The 16575-nt window shown below is 33.6% G+C and overlaps 1 protein-coding gene across 1 annotated transcript; it reads right to left on the minus strand.

The window, feature by feature from the left end:
* Positions 1 to 15312: 15312 nt before the first annotated feature.
* LOC139506094 (uncharacterized) lies at positions 15313 to 16569 on the minus strand. The gene has a single exon (XM_071295359.1). It carries the CDS (start codon positions 16567 to 16569, stop codon positions 15313 to 15315), a length of 1257 nt encoding a protein of 418 aa, XP_071151460.1.
* Between the last annotated feature and the right edge of the window lie 6 nt (positions 16570 to 16575).

A 16575-nucleotide genomic window follows, 5' to 3' on the forward strand; every position in this document is an offset into this window, starting at 1 on the left:
GTAACATGACAATGCATAGTAGTACAATGGTTCCCTGAGGTAACCTGACCATACACAGTAGTACAGTGGTTCCCTGAGGTAACATGACCATGCACAGTAGTACAATGGATACCTGAGGTAACCAGACCATGCAAAGTAGAACAATGAATCCTTGAAGTAACCCGATCATGCACAGTAGTACCATGGTTCCCTGAGATAACCTTACCATGCACAGTAGTACAGTGGTTTCCTGAGGTAACCTGGTCATGTATAGTAATTTACATATGACCTGAGGTAACCTTGCCATGTACAGTAATTTACAGATGACCTGAGGTAACCTGGTCATGTACAGTAATTTACAGATGACCTGAGGTAGCCTGTCCGTGAAAAAAAGAACATAGATCTTGTGTACAATTTGGAAATTAGTATGGCGTTCATTATCACTGAACTAGTATATATTTGTTTAGGGGCCAGCTGAAGGACGCCTCCGGGTGCGGGAATTTCTCGCTACATTGAAGACCTGTTGGTGACCTTCTGCTGTTGTTTTTTTCTATTTGGTCGGGTTGTTGTCTCTTTGACACATTCCTCATTTCCATTCTCAATTTTATAGATGTAATCTGGACTGACTAAGCTGACGAAGGGAGTTATGAACATTCAATTGTGGTAACCTGAGGTTTGTAGAAAATTAGCGTTTTGCAAAGTTTATCTGTGGTAACATGCAGCTGACCATGAAGTTGTGACTTTGGGTAACCCTCACCATATTCTAACATACAGAGGTATTCTGAGGTAACCTGACCATGCACAGTAATACAAAGGTTCCCTGAGGTAACATGGACTATGCACAGTAGTACAATGGTTCCCTGAGGTAACCTGACCATACACAGTAGTACAGTGGTTCCCTGAGGTTACCTGACCATGCACAGTAGTGCAATGGTTCCCTCGGTAATATGACATGCACAGTAGTACAATGGATCCCTGAGGTAACCAGACCATGCACAGTAGAACAATGGTTCCTTGAAGTAACCTGATCATGCACAGTAGTACCATGGTTCCCTGAGGTAACCTGGTCATGTATAGTAATTTACACATGACCTGAGGTAACCTGACCATGCACAGTAGTACAATGGTTCCCTGAAGTAACCTGACCATGTCAATAGTACAATGGTTCCCTGGGGAAACCAGACCATGCACAGTAGTACAAAGGTTCCTGAGGTAACCTGACCATACACAGTAGTACAGTGGTTCCCTGAGGTAACATGACCATGCACAGTAGTACAATGGATCCCTGAGGTAACCAGACCATGCACAGTAGTACAGTGGTTCCCTGAGGTAACCTGGTCATGTATAGTAATTCATATATGACCTGAGGTAACCTTGCCATGTACAGTAATTTACAGATGACCTAAGGTAACCTGGTCATGTACAGTAATTTACAGATGACCTGAGGTAGCCTGTCCGTGAAAAAAAGAACATAGATGTAATCTGGACTGACTAAGCTGACGAAGGGAGTTATGAACATTCAATGTGGTAACCTGAGGTTTGTAGAAAATTAGCGTTTTGCAAAGTTTATCTGTGGTAACATGTAGCTGACCATGAAGTTGTGACTTTGGGTAACCTCACCATATTCTAACATACAGAGGTATTCTGAGGTTACATATTTATATACAGTAGTTAAGAATTACATTAGTTAACATGTGCACTTGGCCATGTATAGGAAATGCAGAAGTGCCCTGAGGAAAACTAAAAAAATAGTGTTTTGTAAAGTTTATACAAAGTGTGGTAATACGAGTATGTGCAGTAATACAGAATAATCTCACCATGTACAGCAATACAGAGGTATTATTAGGTAACCTCACAATGTTAAATCATACAGAGGTGACCTGAGGTAACCTCACCATGTGAGCAATCATAGATATGATCTGAGATATAGGAAATACACAGTAATTTAGAGATGACCTAAGGTTATCTGACTATGTACAAAAGTCCATTGGAGATGTGAGGTTTTTCCTTGAAAATATCCAACATCTCTCAAATAAGATTGATTAAGACAATTAACATTTTAAAAAAAGCAGTTGTATACTATATAACCTGTGCTTGTAATTACGTTACTTTAAAAGTAGTGTCAAATGAAAAAAAAAAATAGATTACTGTTCGTACTGCAATGTTTCTCTTTTTTAATACTGGTGAATAAAACCCTTAGTGTGTACTGGCTGGTCATCATCGCGTATGATACGATTTTGATACTCATACACAGCTAATGAATATTATGCATGACTATAAATAAGATCAGCACGTGTAGCCATAGACTGAGAGTTGTAGATTTGTAGTGTAAATATATAGATGCCGTTTATAGAATACAAAATTAGATCAGTATAGTATAGTATAGTTATTAAAATTGAGAAAGGAAATGGTGAATATGTCAAAGCGACAACCACCCGACCATAGAGCAGACAACAGCCGAAGGCAACCAATGGGTCTCCAATGTAGCGAGAATTCCCGCAGCTGTAGGTGTCATTCAGTTGGCCCCTAAAAATATGCATAATAGTTCAGTGATAATGGACGTCATACTAAACTCCGAATTATACACAAGAAACTAAAATTTAAAATCATACAAGCCTTACAAAGGCCAGAGGCTCCTGACTTGGGACATGCGCAAAATTGCGGCGGGGTTAAACATGTTTATGAGATCTAAACCCTCCCCTATACATCTAGCCAGTGTAGAAAAGTAAAAGCATAACAATACGCACATTATAATTCAGTTCAGAGAAGTCCGAGTCCGATGTCACAAGATGTAACAAAAGAAAATAAATAAAATGACAATAGTACAAAAATTACAACAGACTACTAGCAGTTAACTTACATGCCAGCTCCAGACCTCAATTAAACTGATTGAAAGATTATGTGTTCATCATATGAATATCAGGCACAATCCCTCCTGTTACGGGTTTAGTATTATACTATTATAAAATATATGAGAAGAACATACTAGTAACCTGTGTCATGCCAACAACTGTTTTTTTAGAAATAGATGTGTTTAGTTCCGATTCAAAGACTCTATCAGTGAATCAATATTAAAGCCAAAATATGCAATCTTTAATGATCTGACAACAGTATCGTAACTATATCCCTTTTCAATAAGTCTATTTATTTAACGCATCAATGTAAAAAATATCGGAAATTGATGAGACTGTCATTAAAGTGAAAGGGTTAGCGCTATAGAACCAGGTTTAATCCACCATTTTCTAAATTGATAATGCCTGTACCAAGTCAGGAATATGACAGTTTTTGTCCATTCGTTTATTATAATTTGATTTTGCCATGTGATTATGGACTTTCCCAATTGATCTTCCTCTAAGTTCAGTATTTTGTGATTTTACTTTTATAAAGGTTTTGTTAGTTTCTGAGGAGAATACTGACATTTTTGTTCTTTATATAGAATATTTCCATAAAAAATTGGATGTGAAATACCTGAACGTATAATAGACGTAGTAATACATAAATTTCTCTCGCTAAAATCTAATACGTTGTTACATACACGAGAGAATCGTACAAGTTGAGATATATAAACACCATAAGATGATGATAAGGGAACGTCACCATCTACAAATGGATAATTAACAATAGAAAATGAAAAAAATATCTCTCTTATCAACAATTTTTGTATTAATCTTCCCGTTTATGATATAGATAACAAAATAGAGGAAAGGGCAGTGGTCATTGTTATCATTAGCTTTAATTAAAGTAAGTTCTACAGGATAAATTTCTTTAGTATACATACGGAAGTCGTTATTATTGAGAGCCAATATATCATCCAAATACCTAAAAGTATTGTTAAATTTTTGTATCAAATATTGTTTTGATGGGTCTTTGCTAATTTAAGTCATAAATTGTAACTCATAACAATACAAAAACAGGTCCGCAATAATTGGTTCACAGTTAGTCCCCATTGGAATTCCAATAACTTGACGATATACGGAATCTCTAAAGCGAACAAAAATGTTATCAAATAAAAATGCAAGCGCATAAATAGTATCAAAGCATGTCCAATTGACATAGTTCTTTTGTTATTGCTACTAAAAATGATCGCAAAGAGTTTGAACAAATGTACTCGCATTCCAACTTTTTAAATGCCAGTTAATTAGGGATGTGATTTTTTTCTTAATAAGAATATGAGGCAAAGTGGAATATAGAGTAGAAAAATCAAAACTTTGAACAGATTTAAAATCACCAATATATGCATGCAATTTATCAAGTACTTCCAACGACTTTTTGACACTCCAAAAGTAATTAATTCCACTATTTTCAAAGGCCTTATTTGAACAATTTATTATCAGGTTTTTTATTGTACCAAGTGTACTAGTAAGTAAAACAGACAATTTAGTAGTTGAACAATGGACAGTGACGGGTCCAGGGGTGTTCTGGGTATAGGCACCCTTTTTTTTTGGAGATCAATGCATTTGAATGGAAACATATAGTTGGAACCCCCTCCTTGTGTCCTGGATTGGGAACCCCCCTTTTTTTAAATGGATGGATCCGCCACTACCCCTCATGCAGTCGGACAAGATGGACTGATTTTCAATAACCTATCTATTAAATGTTATCATTTTCTACTTATGTTACTTTAAAAGAAGTAACCAAAATCAATATATGCGTAATCTGTCCATATGTTAGTGTCATATATTATTAACTATTTTAAAGCCAATCGAGTAAAATTCGGATCTATAAATGTATGCTTTGCTTAATATACTTTGATATAATTGATGGAATACTTTTCACATATCGATTGTTTGTACAACTTGTATGAGAAAAAAAACCGTATGTGCCTGCCCCAAGTCAGGAGCCTGTAATTCAGTGGTTGTCGTTTGTTTACTAGTATGTGCTACACATTTGTTTTTGTTCATTTGTTTTATATAATTAATGCCGTTAGTTTTCTCGTTTGAATTGGATTTTATTGTTATTTCTGAATCTTTTATAGATGACAATGTGATATGGACTTTGTTCATTGTTGAGGGCCGTACGGTGACCTACAGTTGTTAATTTCTGTGTCCTTTTGTGGACAGTTGTCTCATTGGGATTTATACCACAGCTTCTTTTTTATATGTATCATTATTGAACGCATACCGTTATCTAGGTTCTTCTATTTTAATTGTATATATATATATATCTACTACCCCTTTCGAATAAACAAAGAATGGTACACAAAGAAGCTTTAAATACAATACATTTCAAACAAAGATAAGAAAAAACCAACGAAAGTGGTAATTATTTAACAATTTTGCATTAGTGTTAATGCTAATCTTACAGTGCAAGATGCATGCAGTACACTTAAATTCAAATAATGCCGTGACAGTTTATAGCGATATTTTTTGTAACAGTTCAGTGACGGGTCCATCGGTGTTCTGGGGATAGGAACCCTTTTTTTTGGAGATCAATGCATTTAAATGGGAACATATAGTTGGAACCCCCTCCTTGTGTCCTGGATTGGGGACTCCCCCCCCCCTTTTTTTTAAATGAATGGATCCGCCACTGCCCCTCATGCAGTCGAACAAGATGGACTGATTTAAATAACCTATCTATTAAATTTCTCATGTTCTACTTATGTTACTTTAAAAGAAGTAACCAAAATCAATATATGCGTAATCTGTCCATATGTAAGTGTCATATATTACCAAACACAATGATAGTCAAAGTTTCAACAGGACATTCACGAAACTTAGACAGCAATCATTTCATTTTCAGGGGTGTGGGGGGGGGGGGGGGGGGGGGGCTATGGTTTTTTTTAAAGTTTGTTTCTAATTGTTCTGCCACTATATGTAATGCTAAAATTGAAATGAAAGAAAAAAATGTTTTCGACCTGTCTCCAAAAAAATATTGTCTTTCGCCGAAGGAAAAAAAACCATATCCCCCCCCCCCCCCCCCGAAAATCAAATGTTTGCTGCCTTAGGCATGTGTGGATAATTTTTATTCTTTAATAGTTAGTTTAAATAATTGTATATACATTTATTAACATAAATCTCTATGAAACAAGTTTTTGACAACTATTATTATAAAAGTTTCAATCGCCATTCAAAAAGTGTTTTATTTTTAATTATTTTAAGTCATACGTTTCACCAAATAAATATCTGTTCACGTTGCAATGATCACAAATAAACCAAATATTTGGATTTTTTTCGTGAATTATTTGTCGTAACTTATTGTAAAAATTTGTATGTGTTCCTGTTTTCTCCTATTTTTCGCACATATACTGTCAGTCGAAATAGAAAGTACAATGATGTATTTTTAGTTTATTCTATTTTTAGATCATGTTATTACTACGCATATGGGCACTATTGCCACGATTACCTGAGGGCACCGATTACCTTAGGGCATACAGCAGCGGACCTAACTGCCATCTGCACTTGGGTCAAGCGTTTTACTGCCGGTCGGGAGAAGACCAAGTGACCATATTTCTATACCCCAGTCACCCTTGGGAATTGTTGACATATAAACATAATAAACAAAAAGGGAAACACTATATGGGGAGGGGGCACTGACTGCCTAAGAGGGTGCCCACTCCGGTCATGCTTTATTTATTTCCTACAATCAAATTTTCCCCATGTCCCACTCTAAATCTACCCCTGGGAAGATGTGGTTGGAGTACCAATGGGACAACTCTGCATGCATCCAAGTCACAATTTATAAAAGTTACCCATTACAGGTCAACACGGAGCATTGGCGAACAGCGAGCTACAATATGTTAAAAACCAAAGCTAGGGCCCCAACAATTTATACTAGTGTAAAACCATTCAAATTGGGAAACCAACGGTGCAATCTATTAAAAAGTAAAATCCCCAAAATACCAAACTTTCAGGAAAATCAATTCGGAAAGTCCATAATCACATGGCAAAATCAATAAACAAGTCTTTTTTTTCCTTTCGCTACTTGGTCCGCTATTCTGTCAACTTCCTGTTCCAATGACATGTTCTTGCCTTTTTCTGCTTGCAATTCATTTGTGATTTTTGAAATAACATATGCAGCGGTTGTGCTGTCTGAATTTAGGCGAGATATTTCCTTTTCAGTCTGGTTTTCGAAAGATTCAATAGGACAGGAAGTTGACAGACTGAACTCTCCTTCCAAAAATTCACTAAACAAATCAGTATTCCTAACGTTTTTCAATTTTATGTTTGTTTCTGAAATCCTTTTTACTTTCTTATAGTATGTGTTAAACTTTGTCGATAAACTATCATTGATTTTTCCTTTTTCAAAAAACTCGGTAGCAACTTGTCTTATAGGCTTATCTGCCAGCATAAATATGATATCAGAGTTTTTCATTGACAGACTTTCAGTTACTCCCAATGAAATCAATGATTGGGTACATTTGTCCAGAGGCCCCTCACAATTAACCAACTGATTTTACAGTGAACAAATCGGAAGAAAATATCTGTATCTTACCACATATATATGTCTGAGTAGTGAGATTAGTATTTGTTTTACCTGTTGTAGATGTCCCTTCCACTGGTCCTGATTCCGTACTTGGTTTGGTTTCTGTTAGTAAAAAGATCAGTAATCATAAAAATGTATTTTAGTTTGTCAAAATCAGACAAATTTAAAACTGAAACTGTTTTTGAGATGACACTCTTTTTTGAAAATAATTTCTTTTGTTTATATGTGGTACGGTGACCTATAGTTGTTAATGTTTGTGTCATTTTGGTCATTTGTGGATAGTTGTCTCGTTGGCAATCATACCACATCTTCTTTTGTATATGGGTTGTCACTGTTACTGAAGACCACACGACAACCCCTAGATGGTGTTATTTTTCTAGGTTCGAATGTTTCATTGGGTTGTTTTTAATCATTGGCGCATGCCCCGTATCCTTTCTTTTTCATATGTTCAGTTTATTGACACATTTATGACAGCTTAGATATTTATGAAATTGGAAAAAGAAGGGGAAAAACAGCATCAAATCCAATAAAAAGTAACAAGAGGCTCTCAAGAGCTTGAATCACTCACTTTAATTTTTTTGGTTAAATCTCTCATTAATGGTTATTTTGGCTTTTAAATTTATTGAAATGTTTTTTAAATCGTTCTATTTTCTTCAAAAGCAAAACAAAAATCATTTTCTCCTATGTTCTACTTTAGCCATATGAGCTATGTTTATTGACATACAAGGAAATAAAATATAAAATTCATGCTAGATACTCTGAAACTCATTTAGCCTAAGTTTGGCTGAAATTGATACAGCAGTTTCAAAGGAGAAGATTTTTTAACATGATGAACAAATTGTGAAAAAAGTCTTTAAATAGCAATAACTCCTTAAGGGGTCAATTGACAATTTTGATCAAATTGACCTATTTGTAGATTTTACTTTGCTTAACATTTTTGCTATTAACAGGTTATCTGTATCTACAATAATATTCAAGATAATAACCAAAAACTGCAAAATTTCTTTATAATCATCAATTCAGGGGCATTATACCTGAAAAAGCAGTTACCCAATTTGGCTGAAAATTTGAGGACAGGTAGACCTTGACCTAATAAATACTTTAACTTCTTTGTCTTATTTGCTCTAAATGCTAGAGTAAATACTTTATTTTATACACCCTACTGATCATTCAGTTGAAGTTTGGTTGAGTAGTTTTAGAGGAGAAGATTTTTAAAGTTAGCAAATATGATGAACAAATTGTGAAAAATTGTCATTAAAGGACAATAACCCCTTAAGGGGTCAATTGACAATTTTGGTCATATTCACTTATTTGTAGATCTTACTTTACTGATAATTTTTGTTGTTTACAGTTTATCTTTATCTATAATAATATTCAAGATAATGACCAAAAACTGCAAAATGTTCTTAAAATTTTCTGCCATGAACTGTCACCATCTTTTCTACCAATTCACCAGTGCTTGTTATATTATTTGATTTAAAGACTTTAGGAGCAACTACAACACCTAGTCGCTAGTCTGTAATAGGTGCTTTACTTCTTTCTTAAGTTTTTTTTGGCTGGTCTTGGTGTTGATAGACGTTTACATAATATGAGTTTAGCCCTACGAACTCGAGATCTTACTTGTGCACCTTTAACTTCATCTTTATAAAGATTTTCTAGATTTTGTTCATTTTTTTCTATTTCATCTTTAGTTTCTTTTGAAGGATTAATTTTATTATTTAATCTTTGTAAGTTCATTTCTAAATCTTTTATTTTATTTTTCTTTTCAGATGATTTGTATTTACAATACATAACAGTTATGTCCCTTACTTCAGATTTGAAGACATCCCAAATATCTCTTGAATCTCTGGTAAGTGCCTTTTCTTTATATTTTAGAATAAGATTGTTTATATGGTTTTTATAATTATCATCTATTAAAATACTATTTATTATTTTAAAGACACCTCTTCCCCTGCCATGGGGATTTTGTCTTATTTTTAACGAAATGGCTTGGTGATCAGTGTGTGCTATCATAGCAGGTCTTATATCAGAATTGATTACATGTGGCCTTATATCTGGACTGATCAAAAAGAAATCTATTCTGCTTGTTATATTCGTATTGTTTTTCCTTCTCCATGTAAATTGAATTTTGTTTGGATTTATTTCCCTCCATATATCTATTAATTTATGTGTTTTTTTATGAGCTGTTTAAGGCTATTTACTGGTTTATAGTATTTATGAGAGCTATTTGATTTCCTATCTATTTTTAATAGGGTTTCATTCATGTCCCCTCCTAAAATTAAAATACCTAAGCGATTATTTTCTATGATGTTATTTACTTTTTAAAATTTTTTATTTCTGTTGGTATGAATGTTTGGGGCATATACATTTATTAAGGTAAAAATGTTATCGTTAACTTCAATGTTGAGCAAAATAATTCTGCCATCATTATCTTTGACTTAATTTATTAGTTTATAATTAAAACTATCTTTAATCATTATTGAAACACCTCTTGATTGGGAACTTCCATAACTATGAAAAAATTTACCTTTTACTTCACTATTAATAATATGTTCATTTTTATCTATTAGATGGGATTCTTGTATAAATAATATATTAGATTTTTGATGTTTATTCCATAAGTATAATCTCTCTCTTTCTGTCCTAAACCTTGACAGTTTAAGGATATAAGATGTATATTGTCACTCATTGTTATTATCTAGGGAATGTTCAATTTTATACACTAAATATAGCTGTACAATTATGGTTCTCATAATTAGTGTAATAACCCACTCAATAGTACATGTTAATGAGCCTATTATAGAACAACATGTCTTATTACATTGTTAACATGTTTGTATATACACAAGGTTAAATGCACTGTTAACCTCTTTTTTTCAAAGACACAATATAGTAATAAAATTATCATTATAAAGAAATATATTTGCAAGAAATTAATATTATAACTGTATAACATAATATAGATAACAGATTTGATTATGCTAACTATTTTCGTGCTAACTTTTGTTTGTTTACATATCAATACTATGTACATGTATATCATACACGAATAACAAAGCTTAAGTGTATTTAAATATACAAATATATCATTCAAATCACTGTTCACCTTTTCAATAATCAGGAAAGAATCTATCATGATTCCCTTTCATCTCTGAATTGTTTTATTGAGTAATCTACTAGTTAGGCTTTCTCCTTATATGTTATCTCAAAGTTCTTTGAGAAATATAGGTTTTCCATGCATAATCTTTACAAAATCTGTCAACTTTGAACACTGAGTAACACATGGAGTTACACAATAAACTTAAGTTTCATTCTTCTTTTAATATGATCAAATATATATATAAATGTACCATTCAGAATCCTTCACCCCTTGTTCCCTAAATTGAATACACATAGAATTTGATAATATCAGGAGAGTCAGGAAAATTGTGACAAAAATGTGGAAAGACAATCTACACTCCTTCTATAGGTTACCTCCCCCCCTATTTTTTTTTTAAATTTACGTCACGGTAAGCATGGTTAGTGTATTAACAAAAAGGTGGGCAACCTTCCCATAGTAAACACATAGTTTTTGTTCATGCCCCCTACCATACACCCAGACCGATGGCAGATTATAAAACTGTGAAGGGGAAAACTGACAGTTATAACATTGAACATGTCAGCTTGCAGAGTTTACCCTACACTTAACTTGATATTAAATATAATTTATAGTTCCACATACCTGTAAAGCGGGGATTTTCTTCATTTATTCGAATTGGGTTTTTAGTGCATGTCAAATGCCTGGCGTTAGACATCAATACATCTAAGTATGATTTTCCTTTTTCTTTGTTGACATTGTTATTTTCCTCTGGCTCTTCGTCCGATTCAGAATGGTGCCTGTTCACAGTAAAAGTAGCGAACTTTAGCTTGTTGTCAATTTTGTGGACCACCTCGATCGATTCATTCATGTCGGGCTCGAATGATTGAAGCCCACTTTTGTCGGATACATTTACCACGACTTCGTCCGTTTTCCGCATTGGTCAATATTAACTTTACATGGTTGAGATTGTTCATTGTTTTTATAATTTGCAGGTCAACTATATTTAATGTATAGACTGATTGTAAGGTGTACATGTCTGTCTGGCATGGTTCATCTGACCTTTACCTCATGTTCATGGTTTGTTGGTCAATGTTAGTTTTTTGGTAAAGTATTTTTCTTGAAACTGAAGGTACTAATCAGAATAGGTTGACTATATTTTGTGTATTGAATGATTGTATGGTGCATATGTATTTCGTGTTTTGTTTACATCACCTTGTCTTTATTTTTAGGATCATGTTAAGTTAATGCAATTGTTTATTTTAGTGACTGAATTCTAGCAAATATGCATTACCATTCAATTTTTAAATCATAGACAACAAGAATGTGTCCACAGTACACGGATGCTCCACTCGCATTATCATTTTCAATGTTCCATGGACCATGCAAATCTAATTTAGCATTAACATTAGAAAGATTTTTAACTACAGGGAACATGTGCACTAATTTCCAAATTGATTTGACTTTAATGCTGATGAAATTCCCATCAAAATAGAAATTCCTGAAGGGACTTTTATAATTAACAAACAAAATAGTCTGTTTGGTCTAGCTTTACAGTACAAAGAGTTGACTGGATTTCTAACATTACAAGAAGCAATTCAAAATTGTACAAAGCAGTCTAACAAATTTCTTATAATGATTGGAGCCATATGTTCGGCAGTTTATTATTTTAATCATACATACTATTTTTTGACACTCATTCTCATTCAGAATGTACACTGAATAACCCATTAGATTCTTCTGGCAAAAGTATTTTGATTTGCAATGTGGACATGAAACATTAGAAAGTAAAGCCAAGCAATATGAGGGTAAAGTAATAGATCTAGAGAGAGCTATAGAAGAGGCAGAAAATAACTGTAATGAGAATGATCAAATAGCCCCTGCCACACAGCAAGTAGAAATGGAAGATGCTGAAATAGGCCCAACAGAATCTTAACAGTACGTTCATTTCAATCCAGATAGACCAACAGAACATAGACTATGATATGTCCCGTGAAGTTGGAATAGATTGTTTTGGATTGATAAGATCCTTGAATAAAAGGCAGTTGGAATTTTTCCAACATGTTGTCACATGGGTTAAAACAAAACATGAACCATTATATACATTTTTGACAGATGGAGCAGGATGCGGAAAATCTGTAGTTGTCAGAGCAATATTTCAAGCTTTACATAGACACTTATGTTCTATTGAAGGTGAGGACCCTGACGATATAAGAATTCTTCTTTGTGCTCCTACTGGAAAGGCAGCTTACAATATAAATGGTCTGACCCTTCACAATGCTCTCCAGATACAACCAAATAAAGGACTGGACCAGTCACTGTCATGTGATGTTCTTAATACACTCAGAATGAAATACAGAAATTTGTCTCTGATTTTGATTGATGAAATTTCAATGGTTGGAAACACAATGTTCTCTTTACTGGAGAGAAGGCTGAAAAAAAATCAAGGGAAGCAACTGTTCATTTGGTGCGTCAGTATCAAAGCTATTGGTGACTTTTTCCAACTCCAGCCTGTATTTGACAGCTGGATTTTCAATGATCTTAGCAAAGGATTAACAGCATTAGCCCCTAATTACTGGAAATTATTATTTTCTTTTCATGAACTTACTGAAATAATGAGACAAAAAGATGATTTAGAATTTGCTCTACAACTAAATAGGTTGAGACAAAATCAGCTGACTGAAAATGATTTTGCAGTTTAAGTACCAGAACTGTTTCAATCAGTGATGCAACATACAGAACTAATGCTACACATTTGTTTGTTGAAAATGCTTTAGTGGATAATTATAATTTGCTATACATATCTAAATTAGGCTCACAAAAGGTTAAAGTTAAAGCAGTTGACACAGTTTGAAGGGATTTACCAGCATCTGTAAAAACAAAATGACTTAGTTCTTTACCAGAAAAAACAGTCTGAAGTAATGCAAATTTTGTCTTAAAATGGATATTTTTTTTATATCTTAAAATGCTTACTTTTTGAAATCATTTACATGTTTATAAAAAAGAAGATGTGGTATGATTATTGCCAATGATTGTCTTTCTTATGGGTTCTTAGCTGGAAAATGATAAATGAAAGGTAAAAATATAGAATGATACATTGTTATAAATCTTCAATATTCCTCCATTCTAGTATCCTCAATAGTTTTTTGGAGAAAATAAAAACACATATACCTTTTCCGAAAATCACCAAAAAATGTTTTACATCATAATGACATTATAAGTGTTGCATTTTACATTGAAATCCAGTTAAGTAAATTGATAAATTTTTTGCAGACCTAATGTATTTATACATGTTGAACAGCAACCCTGTAGTCAAAACCATAAAATACATTTGCAGTGGATAATTAATATGGTGTCTGAATTACAGTCAACAACTCCTAAGACAATTGTGTATTGTCAAAATCTCGGACAATAATTGTCTGTTTATGATATATATGTATATATATACAACTTATAATGTTTATATGACTAAATCTTCCCCAGCACCGCCCAGACATGCCATTGAGGTATTTTATAGCTCAAACTAATGCTTAGGGTGTCTACTACATGCCTGAATCTTTATTTATACTGAATATGTGAACGTAAGCCAAGAAAATATTTAATTCCAAAACTAAACGAGACTTACCTTGGTAAAAGTTGAAGTTCAGTTGGAATTTAACGTAGTCATCTTTAGTTGTAGGGATCAGATGAGATGTTCGTGCGCATGTGTAGCTTCAGTCTTCAAAGTCGAAGGGTTTGTGCATACAAAAGTACTAAGTACAACATCACAAAAAAGAGGGAGGGATATCGGGAGGGCATCTGATCCCTACAACTAAAGATGACTACGTTAAATTCCAACTGAACTTCAACTTTTACCAAGGTAAGTCTCGTTTAGTTTTGGAATTTAACTACGTCATCCCGTTTCCGGGACCAGATGAGACTTCAAAGAGCACAAGCCCTGAGATAAGTCAAAAAGTTATATTAAAAACCTCCAAAAAAAAAACAACAAATATATCCCTCCTATATACAAGGTTCATTTACAAATAAAGTTCTATGTACTCAGAACAGCTCTCTGAAAACGTTGTTCATCTGACTCGATCGGCTTCTTGTAGAATTTAGCAAAAGTCTTTTCACTGGTCCAACCAGCTCTTCGTAAAATACATTCCACAGGAATCAGATTATGGAAAGCCTTAGAAACAACTGCTGATCTAGCGCTATGCGAAGAATAAGATTTTAAATTAATTCCTGATTTAGACATCACAGTTTTGATCCATCTGCTAATTGTTTCTCTTGAAACGGCTTTAAACGGTTTCACATAACTTATAAAAGTTTCTGACTATTACCACGAGCTTGAGCTGTTCTCATCAAATATTCTTTTAAAACAGTAAAAACACACAATCTCCTATCTGGAGGATAAGCAAAAAGTTCAACAAAATGTACATTAAACCCAGGTCTATTCTGTTTTAATAAACCTGAATAAAACAAAGTATAACTATTCTTTCCTTTAACTAAATTGTCTAAACATAGCAAAAACAACGACTGTGTCCTACAAGCCGTGGATAAAACAATTAACATTACTAACTTCAATGTTAAATCTTTCAACGAAATATACTTTACGGGAGATAACTTCCGTAAAAAATTAAAAACTTTAGATACGTCCCAAGTTTCACTATATCTAGGTTCTGAAGGTCGCAAATTATAAACACCTTTTAAAAATCTGATGATTGTAGCGTTAGAGCCAACTGTCACTCCATTAAACATTATTCCTAAGGCTGACAATGCAGATCTTGCACAATTTATCGTACTGTAACTTAATCCTTTATCAAAAAGCACTGTTAAAAAATCTAAGACTTCATTTAAAGCTGGTTGAAGTGGATCAATTTTCCTTTTACTACAGAAACGGAACCATTGCTTGACATAAGTTGAGTATTGCTTTTTCGTACTGTCTCGCCAAGACGCCAAAATGATTTTGGAAGCCTTGTCTGAAATGCCTTGGTTTTCCAAATTTTTCCTGATAACCGACAAGCAAGAAACTTTAACTGATTGTGAAGAGGATGAATCTTTTCCGTTCCTGGAATGGACAGAAGTCTTTTCTTTCGAGGCAACATTTTTGGAAAGTCTATCAACATTTCTAGTAAAACTGGATACCATGCCTGAGTCGGCCATAATTGTACAATCATCAGAACCTCTGCACTGTCTTTCTGAACTTTCTGTAAACATCTACTAATTAGAGAAAAAGGGGGAAAAAGATAATAAAATACCTCATCAGACCATAAAATACTAAAAGCATTTACAAATACTGCCTCAGGGTCAGGTTTCCACGACGAGAAACTCTTAACTTGACAATTTAATCTAGAGGCAAATAAATCATGGTCTGGAGTACCCCAAATCTCCACTAATTTATGGAAAACTTGCTTATCAAGCATCCACTCTAAATGATCGTCAATTTTTCTTGATTCAACATCTGCAGCGTTATATTTACCAGGAATATGTTCTACTGAAATCCATATATTTCTTTCAATACACCAAACCCACAAAAGTTTGGTTATATCATTCATTTGCTTGGATTTTATACCACCCATATTGTTAACATAAGCAATTGCACTAGAATTGTCACAAAAAATCTTCACATGTATATCTGAATAATTTTTACAAAAAGCCTTCAGAGTATAAGAAATGGCTAACCATTCCAGAACATTTATGTGATAAGTTTGCTCAACATCATTCCATCTTCCTTGAATTTTTTGGTCTTTAAATAAAGCACCCCAGCCTTTTAATGAGGCGTCAGTTGTCATAGAAAAATCTGGATTTTTCCTATTAATGACTCTTTTCTGACAATGTAAGTTTTCAACCCACCATTTTAAATCTGCTTTCATGGCAAATGTTATAGTCATATTTTGATCAAAATTCCCAAATGAAAATTTTAAAGCCTGAATCTTTTCAATTTCTAAATTTCTGTAATATAAATGACCAAAATCCACAGCTGAAAGAGTGGATATTAGCAAGCCTATAACATGGGCAACTAACCGTATACTAGCTACGTTTTTCTTGATCAGATTCTGACATTCTAATACAATTTTTTCTACTTTTTCTTTTGGCAACACAACTGTCATAGATAC

This window comes from Mytilus edulis, unplaced genomic scaffold (genome assembly GCF_963676685.1).
Source record: "Mytilus edulis unplaced genomic scaffold, xbMytEdul2.2 SCAFFOLD_1304, whole genome shotgun sequence".
NCBI classification, from domain to species: Eukaryota; Metazoa; Mollusca; class Bivalvia; order Mytilida; family Mytilidae; genus Mytilus; species Mytilus edulis.

What these genes read in the sequence shown, in the direction of transcription:
- LOC139506094 (XM_071295359.1), bottom strand. Translation starts at nt 16,569, where the DNA reads ATGACAGTTGTGTTGCCAAAAGAAAAAGTAGAAAAAATTGTATTAGAA.